Source organism: Caloenas nicobarica, chromosome 3, assembly GCF_036013445.1.
Source record: "Caloenas nicobarica isolate bCalNic1 chromosome 3, bCalNic1.hap1, whole genome shotgun sequence".
Taxonomy (NCBI): domain Eukaryota; kingdom Metazoa; phylum Chordata; class Aves; order Columbiformes; family Columbidae; genus Caloenas; species Caloenas nicobarica.
Genome location: NC_088247.1, coordinates 49,398,868 through 49,420,746, shown reverse-complemented (window position 1 = coordinate 49,420,746; position 21,879 = coordinate 49,398,868). Strand labels below are relative to the sequence as shown.

The following is a 21,879-nucleotide window of genomic DNA, read 5'->3' as shown; positions in this document are numbered from 1 at the left end:
CAGCTTCCTAAGAGATAAAACTTATTTTAAGAAGTCAGTATGTAACAAAAGCAGCAAATAATATTTACATTTATCTGCTGTACAATATTTTACTTTTAGAATATTGACTTCTATATCTGAACTATACTCAATTAACTGATAACATCATAGACATAAATCATGTTAATGTAAGTAACAATGAAACACTAAGAATGCATATTAAAGTGGCATGTGCTCTAACAAGAATTTACCTCTCCTCTCAATGTCCTCCTCAAATTCTAAAACAAAATTCAAGTTAAAATATTTTTAAAACCTTTACAAAAAACTACCTTTTGCATGCCTTTTCTGTGCCCTTGCTCCACTGGACATCAGGGAAACACAGATCAACAGCATTTTGTTCAAAGGAAGAAATCAGCTTTCCTTTATCAAGATTTGTAATTTATAATAATGAGACTGTTTTAGTATTTATCACCTAACACACTATTGGGGAGCAAAAAGGAAGAAAGAATGCCTCTTGGAGAAGTCTTTTAGTTTTTATCTCACACATGGTAACAAGCCTCTTAAAACATATCACGAAGTGTGGTTTGTTTTGGTTTGTGTCATGGGTTTTTTTGGTGTTTTGGTGGTGGTGGTTGGTTGTTTTGTGTTTTTGTTGGGGTTTTTTTGGTTTTGGGTTTGTTTTGTTTTGGGTTTTTTCCTGTTTGCTTTAATAAAATTAGTTAAGCAAAATACTTCTACTTGGATTAACCAAGAAATAAAGAAATAAAGATCGGAAACTTGCTCAAGTAACAAGAAAATAAAGCTTTTTTCCCCCATAAATATAAGCTAATCCGAGACTAAACAAACACTAGTGTCAGTATCTAAGACAGAACTATTTGTCTTCTGTTCCTGTAAATTTGTGGATATGTGTTCAAATTAGGGGACATATGCCCAAGCTAGACATATTAGCTTAGGCATAGTGCCACACAGCATGGATATTCATCCATCCAGCTCACACCTGTCTAGTTCAGAGCACTGGCACAGAAAACACTTTCACAAGCCTGTCTGTATAGATACATTTTCATTTATGTAGGGAACTCTTCTGAATATTGCTTTTGATTGTCAGATCAACAAATCAGATTTTTTTCTTAGTAAAGCAAATAAACCCTAAGTATATGTCATTATACCAAGGGTTTCACTGTCTTGGTGTTTGGCAATTAGACCACTAAGAACAGAAGTAAACATCAAATTTGACTGAAACATTAACACCTTCCTGGAAGTCCTACTGCATATTTATCAACATTTAAACAGTATTTTAGAAGCAAATAGGAGATGAGGAGAGGACACAAAAAAAAGTTTGTACTTGCTAAAACACAGCATGCATAAATAAAAAAAACCACACACAAAAAACCCACACACACACCACACAAGAAGCTTATCCGGGACAATGCTGTTGATCTTATAGCATTAGCCTTGTTCATACATTTATACATAGTGATTCCTGTTGAACAGGGAGTGCTGTTAGGCATAATTTTAAAATTACTTTTGAAGTTGAAAATACTTTTGGAAACTCCAAGTGATCATAGCTTGAAAGAAAAAAGTAAAAACAAAGCAAGGTTTCTACTGTAACAGATAATAGAAAACAGCATTGCTTATTCCTTCATATTCTGTTGATGGGACCATGTAAAACTCAAAGTACTTTGAATGCAAAGAAATTTTTTTTTTTTTACCTTACAAAAGAACTTGAAAGGAGTCCAATAAATCCTACTGCAGCTCCAGTAACAGCTACTTTTCGACAACCTAACAGGTCTGTGAATATGCTGACTATTGGAGAACAGAAGAAGACCATTCCCATAGAAAGAGAGGTCACCCATGCTGCAGAATAGAAAAAGACAGCATTTTACAAAACCAGGTGATTTCAGCTTTCAGATAGTATTTGTTTTAGAACAGCAACATAAAAACAAAAGTGAAACAACTGGGTAACTATTTTTTAAATGTTTAAATACATTTTAAAATATATTACGTAACATGGTAAAAATTAAAAGCCTTACCAAATTACAGAATCAACTAATTTAAACTTCATCAGCCCAAGGAATGCAAATAGCTCCTGAAGTTATTACTTTCCTTTTTTTTAAAAAAAAAAAAAAAAACACACACACAACACAACTATTCCTGCAGCAAGTAACCTAGTATTCAAACTGATGACTAGGCCACTAAAGATACCACATTTCACTTGATTTAATACTAGACTTTAAACAGCTAGGTTTGCTTAAAAAAAAATAACAAATTTTAACTTAATTACATAGATCTAGATCATACCAAACATTAATGAGTAAACCGACAAGCAGCTTTTATACTGTAATACATAGCTTAGGAATCTGATTTTACTTTAAAACTAAAAGAACTTGAGCTAGTACAACCACTTCCATACGCAATGGGAAAATGTGACGACATCTGATACCGCTCCAGCTTTACAGACATGGTTAAAACTCAACTCTATTTATAAATGAGTCTTTAGAGCATTAAGATTCAGTTCAGGTGAGTACACTGAAGTTTCAGCCAGAAGTGTGGGTTTTATTCCAAGTGTACCAAAAATATCTTCAAACAACTTAGGCATAAGAGAATTTGATTTACTTACAATTAAAAGTCAACTTTCTGCTTCACTTCATACAGGGGTTCAGAACAACATCGTTTACCTCCTCTTATCTAATCATTCTTCCAAATATGAGATACTGATGTTACACCGAATTCTCCCAGGGCATAAAGGTAAATCAAGTTGCCATAACACAACAGTTAAAACAAATATATTCAGGTGAGTAAATGCCTCCCTCTGTTTGGAAAAAAAATGTCTAAACAGGTAGTGGAAAAAATCTGCTAAGGCAAGATGCATTAGAAAAAATATTTCAACTTTTTTGAGTTTTATGGAAGAGGAAAGAACTCTTTCAATACAGAATGGGTTTAAATCTGTGAATTTTGTTTACGATGTCTTTAGGAAAGACATAGTTATATTACATAATTGTGATACAGTGACAAGGGAAATTAAAGTTATCTGAAAAAAATATAACCAAGAGACCTAATGAAGAATATTTGCAAGTGTATCTATCAATACCAAGACTTAGAAGTAGTGTTCTTAAAGCTCCAATGAGCTCTGTGCATTGGTAAATGCCCCATTGTGCAAGGCATTAAAGAAAACAGAGCAAAACCAAACAAGCAAACAAAAAAAATTATTTTTTTCAAAGAGTTTACAATGTAAATGAAAGACAAAAGAGAATAGATGGTTAGAGGAAAAACAGATGTGAGAGTACAAGAAATAAAGTCTTTATTTTAGGGCAAACAATAAACCATGACCTAACTGTTTAGAGTGAGGGGGGATATTATTGGGAGTTTTTAAGCATGTGATAAAAATAATGGAGTTTCAAGGCACAATCTGAAGAAGAGCGAGGTACTTTCATGGGTATTTGCTGCATTTCTTGGGTATGAGTAACCCAGAGAATATAGTGCTGCCAGACTTGCACCTCTGCAGCAGAAACACAGCTGTATGAAGGGAGAGCAAGAATGACTAGGAAGAACAAGGCCTCTGTGACACTGACTGAAAGACAAAGACCCAATTTATGAAAGGTCTGTCCTTTCTCTTCCTCTGCAGTCAAGGAAGGCTCAAATGCATCTTGGATGTGGCAAGAGATGACTTAGAGATCTACCCATGTTACAGTCCAGGCAGCTCCTGATGTTGCAAGATAATGTTGTATCAACTACAATTTGCAAGCAGAAGTCAGAAGGAGTAAATACTCTCATACAGCCTGGAGACCAGCCAGCTGCAAAGCTTCTCAGAAGTCCAACTTCTACAAGAGTCCTCATCTTTTTACTAATCTGAGACTACTGGTTGACAGCCACCTGAACATGAGCCAAAAAGGCCAACAGCATCCTAGCTTGTATCAGTAATAGTGTGGCCAGCAGGACGAGGGAAGTGATTGTCCACTTGTACTTGGTACTGGTGACGTCACGCCTCAAATACTGTTAATGATTGGACTTGACCATCTTAAAGGTCTTTTACAACCTAAACGATTTTATGATTCTATCTTTCCCAGAGTGAGCTATATAGATCCCCCTGCAGCTCTGCTATCCAAAGGATACTGCAAACACTAGGAGGTAGAACACCCATGGCTTCTTGTCACCCCCCCCAAATTAATGGTAGGTCCACCACCACCACCAGTCCTCAGCACTTCTTCATGACTTGCAGGGCAGCACCAAGAATCACAGAGTACCTGTGGCACCTGGTATGTCTGCAAGGCCAAGAGAAAACACAGCTTGAAGTTGAGAAGTGGGGATTACAAGACTCACTGTCATCAGATTCAGAGTGGTATGAATGTACCAAGGAATGGTTGAACCTCCCATGAGCCTTCCTGCCTCAGTATGAGAAGACAAAGGCAACTGTGGCATTAGACAAGCCCAGACATCGCTGGTTATGAGAACCCAGTCTCACATGGGCAGGTACATGCATCCCACTCACAAACAGGTAAAGAAACTGGGCAACTGAAACAGAGTTTAAGTAGCTTGCATCGACTAAATTACTTCAGCATCACAAATAGAGTCCAACAGTTGTAATTTCCACTTAGCACAGGCTGTGATTCAAGTAGTGTTCTCAGTGTAATCAAACAGTTTACAGTACTTTTTAATGTCTTACAGAGCTAATAAAATAATTGGTACATAAAAGCCCAAAGTGAAAATGTTCAGCTCAAATTTCATTCAATTAACAACATGCTGACTTTGTCTCTTGATGCTTCCAGGTACTATTGAAAGAAATATGCCTTTAACACTTGATCGTCTCCTTACAACAAGAGGCAAAGCCTGAAAGAGAAGAAACATTCCCACAGATTTTCAATGCAATAGACAGTTAAGAGGAAGGACAATGGCCTTATCTGAAGCATTTTGGAATGACACCACAATTAAACTGCAGAACTGGGAGCCCATGCTCTACCACTTACCTACCTAATGGAAACTGGAACCTTTTAACTTAAAGTCAATAGAAGGCTCTTCTGTCCTTCAGAAATGTAACTAACAATATGCTGTTGGCATGCCTCATATGAACAGCTTTATTATTTAATGAAAATTATGTTCTTGAAGTTTAACTTCACATGAATGCATAGTTCAAGAAAATTTACTGTACTTGTCCTCCGTGAAGAAATCTAGCACCAAAACAAATTAAGATATTAACAGAATAGCATGTTTAAAGTGTTAATTTCCGTAAGATAAATAATTCCTCCTGCAATATGTTGATCCTATAAAGAAGTTAATGGATATAAAATGTATTCAATAGATCCAAGTAAGTTTTCGGCTTTATTCAGCTGTTTTCTAGTGTCCTTACACTTTTTCACTCAGTATGAAAGAGAAAAAAATGTGGAAGACAATTCATTGTAAATAGAAATTACAACAGTTGTCCCAAATAAGTAATATGAAAAATTACAAATGCAGCTTGCCAGGATAATGAGAGCTCTTTAGAGCAGTTTATTAAAACATATCTCCTCCAGGCTATTGGCTGCTCTCCTGGCCACAAGCTGGCTATATTCCAGAGCTGCTAATTCAGATACTAATACAGCACCTAATTGCTACATATAACTGCATTCATATTCATATATAAAACATTTTCATTGCCATAGAAAAGCTATTCCTACTTGAAGAACTTAAGCCTTCCTTGAGGCACTATTAGTCGAGAATTAGCTCCTCAAAACATATAATTGCAGAACAACCAATTCCCAGGCTTCACTACAAGGCCAGAGAGGCTATTGATAGCATCTACAATGGAAAGTGTGTTTCTATGCTATTGAAACACACAACAGATATGAATACATGTTCTCATATTTCTTTATTTTTCTGTTCAACTATGAAACTATACTATCTACTCCACAAATATGCTGCCGTTTTACCATGAGTTTTTAAAAGCCAGCCAAGTTTAAATAGTGTCTTTTGTCTTCAGCAATAAATATCTAATATCTGAGCATTTACAAAATCACTCCCATCATCACAGCTGGATTATCTAATACATATTTATCTACCAAGCTGTGAACCAAGCTGTTATATGTTTTAGTTCATTCTTTAGATTCAAGCACCAGGACTTATGAGACAACAGAAAAGAAAGCATTAATACCATCTCACACTGGAATGCTTTATAGTGCGTAAATTTAAATAAAAGCTATTCATCCATAGCATTCCTATTTACAACCAAAATTTTTCTATGCATTAGATTAAGAATTTTATCAGTTTTATCTTCACAAGTGTTTTTCAAGTGGCTGGCTTAACACAGTGATAACACCCTTCATTCTTTAATGAACTTCAAAGAATGTTTTTAATATCTTCCTCTGAGAATTTTCTGCTTCAAATAGGGAACAAAAAGCTACTATCTGGAAGACAAGTGACTTAAGGTAAGGGAAGATAAGAATATTTAAATTGAGGATTCAAAAAAATCAACTAAAAAATTGTTTTCCCACATTAAAAAAAAATCAAATATGCATGTTTGTGTAGCTCATGCAGCAAACCAAGATAGCAGCATAAATACAGTTCACTGGATAGCTTGCAGAATAATCTGTTTGGCACTAGACATACTAAGACAGAGGCTCAGACTGTGGAAAGTGAGACCAAAACTTGAAACTTTTTCCATTTAATACAACAGATTTCCATGTGCAAAAGCTTATAGCTGCACTGTTTTTAAGCACTTGCAAAATAGAGTGGCCAACCATCCCCTAAACCAGTATGTCTCCTCACTGTCACACATCCTTCCTAAAAATCTGTTCTCCCACCATCTCACTATGTAACCAGTACAGTAGTCCAGGCCATACTATACCACCAATACTGTTAAATACAAACTATAATTATACTGGAAAGTAAGAAATTCTTGTGTTAACTCGTAATGAGCAGAAAGTACCAAATCAGAGATAAACTGCTTCAGAGTGAATCTTTTGATTTATAAGATGGAAATAATACTTCTCTCATACTTGAAGTGTGTGAAGTTGTTCTTTTGTCGAAAGTACTCTACAAAGCAGATTTCTACGAAATCAGTTATTTTAAAATGATTGTGTAAAATAAACAATGTAGGCCAAGTTATATGAATGGCAGATGTTTAAAAATGTTTCACTGTCTCATACTGAAAAGGTTTGTGCAGAAGTAGCCTATTAACTGCTTAAATAATGGTACTTAGTAACTTATGAAAGCTCAACTTTAATAGTATTTAGGGGAGTTTTCCTTGTATTTTACAAGTATACTTGAAGGAAAGGACAATATTTACTGTATTAAAATCTCCATGCTTCCATTAAGCTATTAGCTATGATTTATGCAAGAATAAGGAAGCCTGTATGTACTCTCCCAGCCTCAAAACATTAACAGCTGAGGGACTTCGTAAGCCAGGCGTTGTTTGTTTGGGGTTTGTTGTTGTTGTTCGTTTGCTTTTCTTACTAAACATTACTTTTTTTTCCCCCAGTGTATTTATCAATTTTCTGGCAATTTTTCCTCTATGAACTGCCATCCTCTCCTGGAGCACTTACACATCTTCAGCATCTGCAAAATCTTACAGCAAACTACTTCATAATTCAACTACGGGCTGTGTGAAGGACCTTCACTTCTATTATGGCCATTTACATACAATGATACTCTCTTCAAAGCAGAAAGTTGGTTTCCATGAGAAAATTTGTTATGAGTGTAGCTTGGGAATTTGAGAGATCTTGTTTTGGAGGAAATAGAAGTGGTTGTTCAAAATTGTTTCTGGAGATTATTTGCTCATCTGCAGCTAGTATTAGTAATTCTTGCCTGCATAATCACATTTCCATGGCACTTACTTTTAATAATGAAAGAATTGTAGTACTGTGTGGATCACAGACTGATTTAGCATAGTATCCTGTTTCAGATCACCACAAAATACTTAAGACAAAGAGTATCTGAAAAAGGGCTAGCATCCTGCAATACTTTTTCCCTAGCTATGTTCTCTCAACATCCAGCAATAAGCAGCTTAGAAACTCCCTAAGCAGAAAGTTGCATCTAACCATTCTTCAAGAACATTTAGTTCCATCAATACTATTTTGGCTTAACTGCACTTTATTGTAAATCAGTTCCAGAACATGCTCAGGAACCAGCACACCATAAAAAATAAGTTCATCTTTGTTTTGAACCTGCTCATACTTTAGTTCATATTTCTTACAGCAGAAGAATTAATCATCTCAGCTAAGCGTCTTCTTGCAGTCTACGATTTTATATGCCTTTATCAAATCTGTTCATGCTAGTCTCTTCTCCAAAGTGAAGCATCTTCTTGACTTAGTCTTAGTATAGAAAATATACTTTTCCCTCTTCCTCCTTTATATTGAGTCTAACTGTATCATACTGTTTCCAAGACAGGGTAGTCAGAATTGCATGTACTATTTAATATGGAACAAACAATAAGTTTCTGTGATAACTTTTTTCTTTCTCAATCTCCTAATTATCCTTTGGGATAAAGGAAGCACAGGATTACCTTTTGCCTAATGCAGTCCAGATACATCCTCTTCTATTCATTATCTATTTTTCTTTCTCCAGGGAAAAGCTAGTAATTTCCAAAAGAGGAAATTATTCAACATATGTTGGGTAACCAACAGAGCAACACAGAACCATTAGACCCAGCCAGTATCAGAATATCCTCCCACATCCACAGAGAGCCTCTGTGGGTCAGCCTCCTGGAGACTGCCAACCCTATTTTTATCCAACCTATCACTACCCAGAGACAACGTCAAATGTCTTGTGCTATGTGCCTTGCTTACACAAGCCTGTGAAAATTGTTTCAGAGACTGCTCAGTAGCTTCTCATGGATTCTGAGGAATTTCATTAGCTGTGGGTGCAAAAGGGAGAGCAACTGAATTTCCACATAGCTGTTCCCATTACTGAGCAATCCACAGATCATAGAACTGTATGTCAGTAGAAAAGGAAAGCAGATGTTGAAATGCATGTATTAACACATTTAGAACTCCTACTGTCAAAAAAGTGCACTGCTTGTTCTATTCAAAGGAGATCTGCTGATCTCATTAGAGAAAGTATGTGTTTAAGGACTAAAAATAAATTTATGACATAATGCTGCCACAGGAAGTATCCCATACTCTGAACTCAGGTTACATGACTGCAGTTTTCAGTTTGCTTACTTTCAGTGCATAGTTCGCAGATGTCCAAGCTAGGCTCTCCCTTTGAGCAATACTGTTAAAAAAAACTCAATTTAAATGAAGACTAAAATATTTTGGGCAAAGAATTTAGCACAAGGAAACAATCACGGAATCATTTTGATTGGAAAAGACCTTCAAGATCATTGAGTCCAACCATTAACCTAGCACTGTCAAATCCACCTCTAAACCATGTCTCTCAGAACCTCAATGTCTTTTAAACACCTCCTCGACCTCTTCTCTGGGTGCCTGGGTTCTCTTCACTGGGTTCCAGTGCCTGACAACCCTTTCTGTGAAGAAGAAATAGCATATCTTTTGGATACCAAAGCTATCTTTTATAGATAATTCTGACTATTCTATTCAAGATCTAATCAGATTTGCACAACACAAAGATATCATGGCCAATACACAAAGATTTATGAACCAGGGACTAGCAGAAGTATCCAACGGGAATACAAGACTTTTTTCCCCCCTACTCTCCCTTTTTTCTTGTCCCTGAGCAACAAGTCTTTTATTGAATAACCTTATTACTGCAAGATACTGGTAGTTACAAGTCAGAAACCAAGAACTATATATGACTCATTGGATCCCAATAAAGAGATCTTTGAACAGACACCGCATATCACCAGCATGAAAGCATAATATCTGTTTTCAGATTGTCTTCACAGAATCACAGAATGTTAGGGATTGGAAGGGACCTCGAAAGATCATCTAGTCCAATCCCCCTGCCAGAGCAGGAACACCTAGGTGAGGTTACACAGGAAGGTGTCCAGGCGGGTTTTGAATGTCTCCAGAGAAGGAGAATCCACAACCTCCCTGGGCAGCCTGTTCCACTGTTCTGTCACCCTCACTGAGAAGAAGTTTCTTCTCACATTTAAGTGGAACCTCTTGTGTTCCAGCTTGAACCCATTACCCCTTGTCTTACTGTTGGTTGTCACTGAGAAGAGCCTGGCTCTTAATCTTAATCAGTTTATTCAGGTCTTAATCAGTTTATTCTGAAAAGATTGAACTCCTAGATTTTAGAAACAGCTGCAAGCTTTCCTGTGCTTATGCATAGCATCTCCTCCATACATGTGCCTTATGACAGTGAAAAATGCTACTTTGGGTGTGTGCCACTTTAATCTTGACACAACAAGGTGGAAAGCAACAAACTTGCCAATATGTTGTAAAATTCACAAAATAATCTCATATAGTAGGAGTAAGAAACAAAACAAAAAATCTCCACACACTACACCAAGTCAGAACATACGCCAATTTCTTCCAAGGCTTTATACACCATAAATGTTCTGACATGATGTGACAGAGGTAAAAGACCTAGCACCAGAAGAGACTTCACATATATCCTTAATACATGACCCTCCCCAAGTTTGCCACTTACAAAAATAGGACTAGACCAGTTTCACACTCTGCCTTCATAAGGTACGACAACACAAGATCAGCATCTCTACTGAAATCAAGTCCTTGTGAGCACAAGCAGCAGGAAAACAGAGAAGTCAGAAAGACAAATATTCATGCACTGACAAAACAAGCCATATCACTGCAACTAGCTGATTACTTAGCTACCATCTAATTTACACTCACTATAATAACACATGGTTAGGCAGAGTCATGTGGGCTTTTTTGAGTGTTGATTCCCCCTTTAACAAATCAACAAAACAGATAGTAATGGTGAATCCAAAGCCAAGTACCACTGGAAACTGATCATGACATTTTCTTCAAACTATAAGGCACAAAATGGAACATAAAAGAGTTAAAGAAAAAGATGTTCTTACAGGCAAACAACTTTTACTACTAGAGATACCGCTAATCTTCTACATAGTTTTAAAAGTTAGAGGAAAATAAACAAATGTTTAAGTTAGTAAAAGCTAAAACAAAAGCTCGAAAGTAAAAAGTGGAGTTAGGCAAAATATTGCTGGTAGAGATTATAAGTATTAAGCCTTCAGGAACCTTTAAAGGAAGGCTGAAGTCAATCATTAACAGAAAAACACGTGCATTTGGATTTCATGGCAAACTGAGCTTGACCTTTGACACTTAATAAAGTCTGAAAATGCTGTGGTAGGAAGAATAAACAAGGAACAAATCGATAAGAAATGGCTGTAACTACTTGTTTTTTCCTTTTAGAAGTCATACAAGAATGTTTTCTACTGACTGTCTGAGACAGTTTTCAAAGCACAATCACATTTTTAACTAATGATCTAAAAAAATTGAATTCCAGAACTGTTTTCCAGGCACATTTTTATCTTTTCCTTCCTCCTCCTCCCAAATTAGCACTGTTTTGGTTTTTTAATACCAACAGTTGAAGACCAAGGATCATGTTCTGTTTTGATTTAGGATCAGTAACATTCTATGTAGGAAAGCACTAGCTATTAACTTCAAAGATGACAGCCTGATTTGCCAGAAAGGCTTAATCCTAACTGCTCTCACAACCAACAGTTACAGACATATTCCAAACACACCTGCAACTAAATGTGTCATGCAACGGTCTCATGTTCTAGAGCTACAGATAGATCTCAAGACTTAAAATTGCTTATGGAGCTACTAGTCATCTTCTTTCCCCCACCTCACGTGCACTGGGGCAAGACCTGCAAATAAAGGTTGCCTTTCAAATGGCAAGAGCATACATTTCACTTCTACAGCATCAGAAGTCCTTGTGAGACCATGATGAAGATATAAACAGACAAGATAAAGAAATCTGACTTCACAAGTAAGTTGGGTATGCTGTTTGAAGTTCAGAAGCATAGTTTGCCATCAAGCACCTCACAAACCTTAACTTTTCACATGCAAAGATCATTCTGAATCCACCAGAATTGGCTAAGAGACCCCATCACATCTCAGTAACCTCATGAGCACCTCAGTACAGATAACAGTGTATATTCTCTGATTACATCAACATATTCCCCTTATGTTCTGTAGGTCCCTACTGAATAACTAAACTCAGTTCAGGCCTCAAATCCGTATCTTCAAGGCTCAAACTGTTACCTAAAAGACCTCCTAATGTTACAAACCACCATTCCCCACTATCCACCCACTATCCTTAAAAGCATCCCATTTAGGGCTTTATAGGCAAACAAGTCCCCATTTTCAGTAACAATTTACCGTAAAGAAGGAAGGTACACTAACCAAACCCAAAATACTATTACACAGAACAAATAAAACCTAAGAAAAAATGATTTTAGGACAAATCGTTTAGATGCTTTAACAGGTAAATATTTTTCAAGGCAAGATCTTATTATTGAACTAGCATCTGCTTCAGAGGGGAAGAATCTGCATTTATATAGAAATGAAAATGTCTATTTTGAAACAGGACATTTCAATCAAAAAAACGGACAAGTGTTCAGAGGCATGTGCCTGCATTCAGTATTACAAGTGCAAACATTGAATTCTACAGCAAAATCCTCTCTTCGGGATTGTAACATTATTTTGTGCTATGAGTTATGTGGAAATCTACATTTGACTTTACAAGAAGCAATCTTAAAGCTAAAGTGAGGTGACATAAGTTCAGTATGCCTATCTTTCACAGAGAATGCTTAATTTTTTCCTCAATATTTACATATAAAGAGTCTTATTACAAAAACACTGCCAAATGGAAATACAAGTCCAAAACCACACTGTTTAAAAGTGATATTAAGAATTAAGTGTTGTTTTCACAAGCCAAGATAAACAGAGGATTTACATGCATCATATTTTCCTTTACCCACATCTCCCATTCTCCTCCCTTCAAATACTGAAAATTAAGTAAAATAAAAGGGGTACCATAAGCTTTTGCACAGCAAACAAATGGAATAAAATGCTGTCCCTTTCAGAGGCTTAATAGGAAGAGAGGATCATTTGCATAGAAACCTTGATAAGAGCAAATACAAGAAAAAACATATGACAAGGTAATTCTCTATGTCAGCACATGGCCTTTATATCAGTTACATGAACAGGTGACTCAGCTTGTGAACTCTGTAACCAAGTGAACCAGTCACTGTAACTCTTCACCTTGTTGTTCTTCCTCATCCCCCTCCAAAACTCTCAAGTCTGCCAAGATCACTCCCTGGGACAATAAACTATTTCTCCTTAATCTAGTGTTCAACTACTCCAGCAGTTATCTTGTATCTGACTTCCAGCAATCCAAATGCCCAGGTTGCCATACATCTAGAAAACCTGAACAAATTGCTACTTTTCACACACAAAGTACTTTTATCTTGAATATACAGCTGATGGACCCTCATGAATGTAACTTGCTGCATATATACTTCATACATGCAAATGAAATCAATCAGTCTGACAGATACAGGACATACAAACTACAGCTTGAAGTACTTCTTCACAGGTTTAGAGTTCATATCTGTCCCATCTAGTATAATACCCAGTTTGCAAAAAATCAAAAGAGGTTACACATTTATTCATATTTATTTACACCAACAGGATTTTGACTAACATCTCCAGACAGACACTGCAAACACTTACCACAGGTAACTTAAAATTTAGATTATATTTACAGTAAAGTACAAATTTTTTTTAAAAAAAGCTTCCCATTAAGCTGTTGAATCACAAGCCCCCTCTCCCAACCATTAAAATGTCTCTTAGGAAACTCTGAGTCAAACATGAAAGCAAACACTTCCTCAAAACTATTTTAAAGGAGTATTATATTTATTTTAAATTCATATTCTACAGCTGAGAATTTAAATTTGTGGTGGGTTGACCCTGGCTGGATGCCAGGTACCCACCAAAAAGCAGCTCTATCACTCCCCTCCTCAGCTGAACAGGGCAGGGAGGGGAGAAAATACAACAAATGGCTCATGGGTCAAGATAAGGATAGCGACAGATCACTCACCAATTACTTACTATCACAAGCAAAACAGACTCAACTTAATGAAAATTAATTTATTGTCAAATTCAGAGTAGGGTAATATAGGTAAAATCTAGGAAAAAAGATAAAGTAGTAAAGCATATATATATAAAGTAAAAAGCATATATTAACAATGTCTGGAATAAATCTGGGTTTCAACTCAAGAAACATCTTTCTATTCCAATAATATTCCTACTACATTACTTATTCTTTTACTTTGGATCCACATATTAGTGATCCTTTACCAAAACTACAATACCTGCTCCCCCGCCCCCTATTCCCACCCCCCCCCAAAAAAAAAGCACAACATCAAGGTTTGATTTAGAGATACAACTTTCTGAAGATTCTTTTAAAGAAAGAATAACTTCACCTAATAAAGATCCCACAATCTTTAACACAAACCCAATGGTTTTACTGAGTATTCTGTTGTGTTCTGAAAAATATCTGAAGTCCAAAGCTCTTATTTATAAGATAAGTAGGTACAACACTACAAAACTCTGAGCCAACCATACTGCTGGTTCATTTCCTCCCCTATTTTTCACCAATGCCTTTAGCTCTTACAGCTTCTGGGCAGCTGTATTGAAAAGACTCTTTGTACCCACCATGAGCAAATGGACACAGGCACACACTGCCCAGTATAATTTTTTTTCTCTGAAGTCCTAGATTAAAAAAATCATTTATTACTGCCTTAAGGTATGAAAGTCTTTTTTTCTTTTAAGAGAAACTGTAAAATTTAGTCAAGAAAACCACTGGAATCTGTTATCTCCTTTAAATATCTGATAAGAGTTGGAAGACCTTAGGGAGTTAACGCCTTACTCTTTAATCGTTCACTAGAGAACCTCTATATTTGTTGAAAACAAGCCTAAATCCACCATTCTGCCTACCAATTGCAATAGTCTCGCTTAAGCTGTGCAAATCTGAATCACTTTCTTACAGTGACTCAGCCATTTTTGTCAATGGCAAGAACAGGTATACAATCAGAGATTTTTTTCGTTATATTGCATAATAGTACATTATAGAATAATATAACAGTTATCAAAAAAAGAAAAGCACTCAAGTCATTCTGCTGAAGGACCAATCTCCATCCATTAACATTGCATTCTAATTTCTTAAAAGAGTCTTAGCATTTTAAATGTGGTTTTATTTTATCAGCTTGCAATCTAAGCACCAAGTAGCTTAGCTACTATCATTTCTACAACCATGTCTACTTTAATGCTATTCCCAGAACAGTAACCTCACTAGATCAATTAGGGAATTACACCAACAATTGCCCATCTTTGCAGTCAGATCTTAGCTCCAAATGATTAAGTGAACTACTATTCCCTATTTCTAGTTTTAAGGGGAAGGAAGAGAAGAACTAAAAGTAACATTAAACCTAACAAAAATGCTTTTACATCATAAACAGTAACTGTTACTAGAAGACATGAATAATGATTATATTAACATTAATGTGTATATAACACATATCCAAACTTCACAGAAAACAGCCATGTGACACGTATAGGGATTTTTGGTATTCTAGAACATAAAGAAAGCTCCTAGCTCTCATAATGATGTAAAAAGCTTAAGACACAGGACTATTTCCACTGACAAATAAATTACAGCTGCCAAGAGAAGAAAATGCAGAAAACACAACAAAACATGGAAAATTGCTATTTACTACATGTAAGTACCTAAACAAAGTATTTTAGTTCTGTTGCTCACAGAGGACAACTCCACTGAGCTTGGTCAAACGCCTGCTGCAGGCACCGCTACCGACCTTAACAGGTATCAGACTGTGTCTTCCATCAAGCTCCATTTGCTCAGTGTTGGGTTATGCAATAAAAGATCATCTGCAAACCCAAAGAGGCAATGACAGGAGGGGGAAGCCCAAATAACATCCTGCCCTGGCTCCTCCCAGGCCCACAGCTAGAGCCTTCAGCCCTGATAGCACCAGCCCAGGGTGGGGGAGTGAGGAAGCGTGGTGGAGAGGGATAAAAGGGTTAACAGGAGAAAAAGGAGTGGTCACATGTAAACAGTTTGGTGGTTAGTACACTTGTCTGGCCATGCCTTGTACCTGAGCAGCATAGCTTGTCCTGTCTTCTTGCTAAATTCCTTTCTAACCTTTTCCTGAGCAGGGACAGGCCATCTGTGTGCGTATTTAAGTGTTCAAGAACAACACCTGGAGGGATCCACACTGCAAACATGTATACATATATTATAAATAGATATAGATACATATACAAACACACACTTCTCCCTAGCAGAGCCCCATTCTGTTCAGCTAGAGAAGGGAATAGCATGAAGCCGCTAGTGATGTGTTCATGTGAGTGTTGTTATTAGAGTGTCTGTCAGTTCATGTGTGTGGTCAGCCATGTATACATGTATATGTGGTGTACATGAGCACTCTGTCCAAGTGTGCCTCCTGGAAATACATCTTCAGTCTCACTACTGGCTAGACCAGGGACACAAAGCTGCAGCAGCCTTGCTCTCAGGCTGTCAAATCTGGCCTGATATTTTCCCAAACACTCAGAACTAAGAGAAAAAAAACCCACTATAGTCCTATTTAAAATACACTAGTCCTTCCCCTCTGGTCCAATCTTGTATTTTCAGGAAGTTGCACTTGTCATACAAGAATAATTAGTTCCTTCTTCCACCGGGTCTGTTGAAACAGCTGATGAAAAAACAGTGACAGAGTAAAGCTCAGAGCTGTCTAAACAAGACAGTTCTAATTTTGAAAGTTCAGTTTTAATCCCACCATTTTAACAAAGCAGTTTTCACATATAGTGTTTCTTCAGAAATAAGCTCATCATCCCAAAGAGCTACTGTAACACTTATTCCCAGCTACTATATAGCTAAGTGATGGGGCACCAGGAGTGCTAAATTGTTGTAAGGAACATTTAACGAAGAACTGAAAATAATTGTTTCCTATATTGTATTGTAGGGGAAGAAGACATCTCAGTTGCACTAAAATAAATGGCCTCCCCCAGAGGCCCCCCTGTCAGTTAAATTCATAAATAGCTTTATATTGATAAAAAGAGTGCTTACTGAGAGGAAACAGATCAAGAAAAATTACAAAATATTGAGCAGGTTAATAGGACTTGAGAATAGGGCAATATGCATGTATGAACAAGACAGGAGCCTGCAATACCAAGAAAAAGAAAAGGATTAAGCTGATAAGCCCAGCCCAGCAGCTGAAGCTTGTGTGACAGCAGAGTCCTGCATTTCCTCTGGCATCAGCAAGATGGGGCAGGGAAAACCACAACACACACCACACACACACCAAGAAAGGGGTGAGAAGGAAGACTAGAGAGATTTCCTGGATGACAGGACAGGAACAAAAACATTCTAGCAAACCAGCTAGAGCCTCATACAAGAATGGGTAGCAGAAGTTATGTTAATAAACTGAGTAATTTTAACAAGTCAGACAATAGATCTGAAACATATTCTGGCGGTTTAAGAGGCAGTAACAGATCAGGAACTACAAGCATGAAATAGAGACAAATGTAGAGATACTTTGTAAGAAAAAATTTAAGACTGATATGATTGGACAATAAGTGGGAATGCCTGGGTGTGGAAGCACCAGAAAGAATGGTAGAAGGCACCTAGACAAACAGATCAAAGATCACCACAACTACATATCAGCTCCTCAAAATACCCAAGCTAGTAAAACAAGGACTGCATTTACACCAAAACAAGGGACAAACTATAGACCTAAGTCGTTAAGAGATAATGGTGGGAAGGTAAATAATAGGATTGAAACTGTAAGACAGCCAAGATAGGGAGACAAAAGACTGAGTACATCCTAATGACTCAGAGATAGGGTACAAAAGTCACATCCGAATTTAGCACACAACTGCTGATCTAAGAACCCAGAAGACATGAGGATTTGACAGCTAGAATCTGACATTGCTCATTTCATTGGGAGGACTTCTAGCAAGACCACTTCGACACATTCATCTGTGTGGTCTGGTTGCTTGACAGGATACTTGGATACATGTGTCTCAATGCTCATGCGTATGAGTATTGACAGTATAAAAGTGTGCATTGGGGGGTGTTCAATTGGGTTTTGGTGTGGGTTTTTGTGTTGGTTTGTTTTAAGTAAACATCACCTCCTCATCCTTGAAGGGCTTACAATGAGCTTTGCTACGACATTATCCATCGCATAAATGGAGGGGGACAAATGGTACAGGTTAAGGGGAAAAAAAATGATACCGTAGCAACCAAGTGAACAGTCCACAGTACCCATCCACATATAACCCAGGCATCAAGGAAATAACATATTAGCCTTAGTACAGACTATTTTATGCCTGACTCAATACTTCCCAATATTTGGGGGAAGATTTGGTTGCAAGAGTAATTCCTGCTTTCCTAAATAGTATGTAACAGTAGTTTATTGTGAAAAACACCTGATACAGCAATTTAAATGCCAAGCCACTCCAAATTCAACATTCTTTTATAGCTCAAATTTAATTAATTCTCTCCTGGTTTATGAACCTCACAATTTAAAGACCAATTCAGACAATTCCATACACCAACTCAATCATGTTGCATTTTAATACATTCTTATGCAGTGCCTTCCATTTAAGCTAGACAATGCTACATAACATCACTTGCCTCATTCACTCTTTTTTTTAGGATCACCTACTCAACCCAATGAAATTGGCAAGAAAGTAAGACTTGTTAGAAAACAAGTGAAAACAAGAACGAAGTAAAGCTTGTTAAAAAACAAAGGGAAACTAATTAGGACAGGAATTTGATCTAATAAATTATTCTGCATGAATAATGACCAGCTTGTCAAAATTCATAGTGTTTGTTCATGAAGTTCACAGCTGGAAACAGCAGGGATATTTCAGGTCAAGAATTAGGTTTTTTGGCAAAAACTACACAAAGAAGTTTGCATAGCTCCTGCCAACACCATGCTTAGCTTGAGGCAATGCTTCTACTTTCAGGAGCTCTGAAGTGACTCAATTTAAAAAAATCCTTACTAACATATCCAATAATGAAAGCAAAGGATTCTGGTAGTTCTGCAATGAGCTTACCCTTAAGAATAATACAGACTTTGCATGAGAAATTCCAGAAGCTGGAAAATAAAAAGACACAAAACAGTAATGTTTATGAGTATTTAACTTCCTCTAGTAAATGCAACTAGGGACAGGCTCTTAGAGAGAGGTCAAGTTCACTAAAGTTTCTCATATACAAGATGGCTACTGTCAAACAGGGTCATTTGTGCTCTTAAAAAGCCTGCAAGGAAATAGACATGAGAGTATATTTTTCCCCTACTCCTTCAACCCCAGTCAAAGAATAACTTCACATAGTCCCGCCAAGTCAAACAGATGATGCCATACATTTCAATATTGGTGACCATAAATAAAAGTTTTCCTAACGATAAGAACTAAAGATCCTTCTAGGTGCAGGCTGGTAGGAGCCTCATGAAGAACACTTAACCTTTTCATAGCTTTAACATAACCAGATACAATAAAGGTATTGTTTAAAAAAAAAAAGGGGGGGAGATGGGAAAATCTTTTTATTCTTTAAAAAAAACCTCACGGCATTTTTGCATGGCAAAGATACAACTAGGAACTGTTTTAAAAACTAAACCTCTATATAAAAGGCACTTCAGTAAACAATTCAAGAAATGTTATTTTAAGTATGCTTTCTGCCTTTTAAGAAACTAGAATAAAACTTGCACTTTTTAAGTTCTTATTATTTTACAAGGGTTTTTTTATTTTCTTTTTTTAAGGAGGATTCTTTTCCCCATCATTTACATTTTATTCTAGAAAGCACTAAAACAAAACAGAAGTATTTCTTCAGCATAATAAAGAGGTCGCCTCCTCTGATGCAAGGCCTCTTCAAAATAGCTGAATATCATGAGCTTTTGCATACCTAAGAGCAGGTTTAAATACTTACCATTCATCAAGCAATCATGAATTCTGATTAAGCATCTTTTGAATAAAGATTTAAATAAACAGTGTTTAGATAGAATCACTTCTTGAGAATTATCTGGATATGCTAAACTAAACATGCCATTCAAAGTAAGTCTAATGTCAATTGCTTAGAACTTCTTGAAGTTTTCAACAAAAGGTTCATCCATCACGAAAGATCCTTAGAAAAACAAAGTTTCTTTGGACAAGAGGAAAGAGCCCTCAGAGGTATGAATAAATTAGCTAAAAGAAACAAGAAGAGGTCGATTAGCATACAGAGAGCAGTTACCAGCAACATCCAGAAATAATCCATATTAAGTCTCCTTGTTGTTTGGCAATATTAACAAACCACCTGGAAAAGGGAGAACGGCTAAAATGACAAAACTCCTCCTCTTAGAACAGAACTCAGGTGATTGCAGGTAAAGGTAGATATTTTTTTGTTTTGTTTGGTTGTGGGTTTTGGGGGTTTGGGGGTTTTTTGTAGTTTGGTTGGGGTTTTTTTTTGTAGTTTGGGGAGTTTAGGGGGGATTTTTCTGGGGGGTGGTGTTTGGTTTTAGAGAGATAATATATACGGATAAAATAAGAGGGAGAGGGGGGGTTTTATTTCTCATAGAACAAAAATGGGATGGGACTCCTAAAGTTACCAGAAAGCACATTTAGAACACAAGGAAGTGTGAATTATGTTAAAAAAATTAATTCAACTGTACATCCTGTACAACTGAGCATTCTGAAGGCCACAGGTATTAAATGACTTTGAAAGAAGCAATTGATATACAGTGGGCTTCTCTGACTTCCCAAATCCAAACCCCACTGACTTTAAAGGGAAGAACGTATATAGCAGGAAGGACTACTTTTTAAGCATTGGTTACTATTATTGGATACAGAACACTGGCTTAGATCAGTTTGAAGTGTGACCTATTATTTTTATGTAATTCTATTTGCTCATGCATGATACACAATCATGCAATACATAGTGTTATAGTCTTAATGACAATGAATAACTTATTAACATAATAATTTAAAGTTAAGCATTAAAGCCATACACCTGGTTTTACAAGAGATAACACAGACAAAAAGAAAGACTTCATGTGCACCAAGTCCAGACAACATCACATTGGAAGGAGTGACTGACATGCTAAAGGACAGGGCTACTATGTGCAGGAACCTCAACATGCTGAGAAGTGTGCCAGCAGGAACCAGAAGGAATTCAAAGAAAGTAAAGTCCAGCAGCTGGGATGAAAAAAAAATAACAGAAGCCAGTCTAGGCTGCAGGTTGATTTCTTAGAAAGCAGATTTGCAGAAAGGGACATGAAACCTGGACACAAGCTGAATCTGAGTCAGTGTGCCCTTCAGCAACAAAAACTGACTGCATTTGTGTTCCAGGTTGCATTAGCAGGAGCGTTGCCAGCAGGCTGAGGGACACAGGCATTCCACTTTCATAATGCTGTATCTGGAGTTGCACTGAGTTTTCTGCTCCCCAGAGCATGAGACAGACATTGACAGAGAGCAGTGAGTGCAGGAGAAGGCCACCAAGATGATTGAGGGCTGGGGCAGCTAATATAGGAGAAAAGACTTGGAAAATTGCGTTAGTTCGGCCTTAAGAAAAAGCTTGGGAGGCAGAAGCAGCACAGATCTTGCTGTCTACAACTACTTAAAAGACATACAGGAAACAGAAACACACTGCTCAAAGGCGCACAGCTACAGCACTATAGGTTGACAATAGAACATGGGATTTTTCACTACAAGGGCAAACATTGGAACATGTTACCCAGAGCAATAGCAGACCATCTGAACTTGACTGGATGGGGCTCTGAGTAATCTGATCCAACTGAACTTGCTCTGAACAGGGGGCTGAACGAGATGGTTGCCAAAGATCCTATCCAGCCTTAATTATTCTATGATTCTAGGAATACAGGCACCACAACTAGAAGAGTTTCACAAGCAGGGCTATTTCCTCTAAAATCTACTGCCAGGACACTTGAAAGGTCATAGATCTTTCTTGCATGTCTGTGCAAGCACA

General features: G+C 37.0%; 1 protein-coding gene across 1 annotated transcript in view; it reads right to left on the bottom strand.

Annotated features, from left to right (window-relative positions):
* The window catches only part of SLC16A10 (solute carrier family 16 member 10), a 71,822-nt gene that overhangs the window by 29,907 nt on the left and 20,036 nt on the right, over positions 1 to 21,879 (bottom strand). The window contains exon 2 of the mRNA XM_065631596.1: positions 1,689 to 1,833. Coding sequence (XP_065487668.1) covers positions 1,689 to 1,833 — 145 coding nt within the window. The remainder of the gene's footprint in view (positions 1 to 1,688; positions 1,834 to 21,879) is intronic.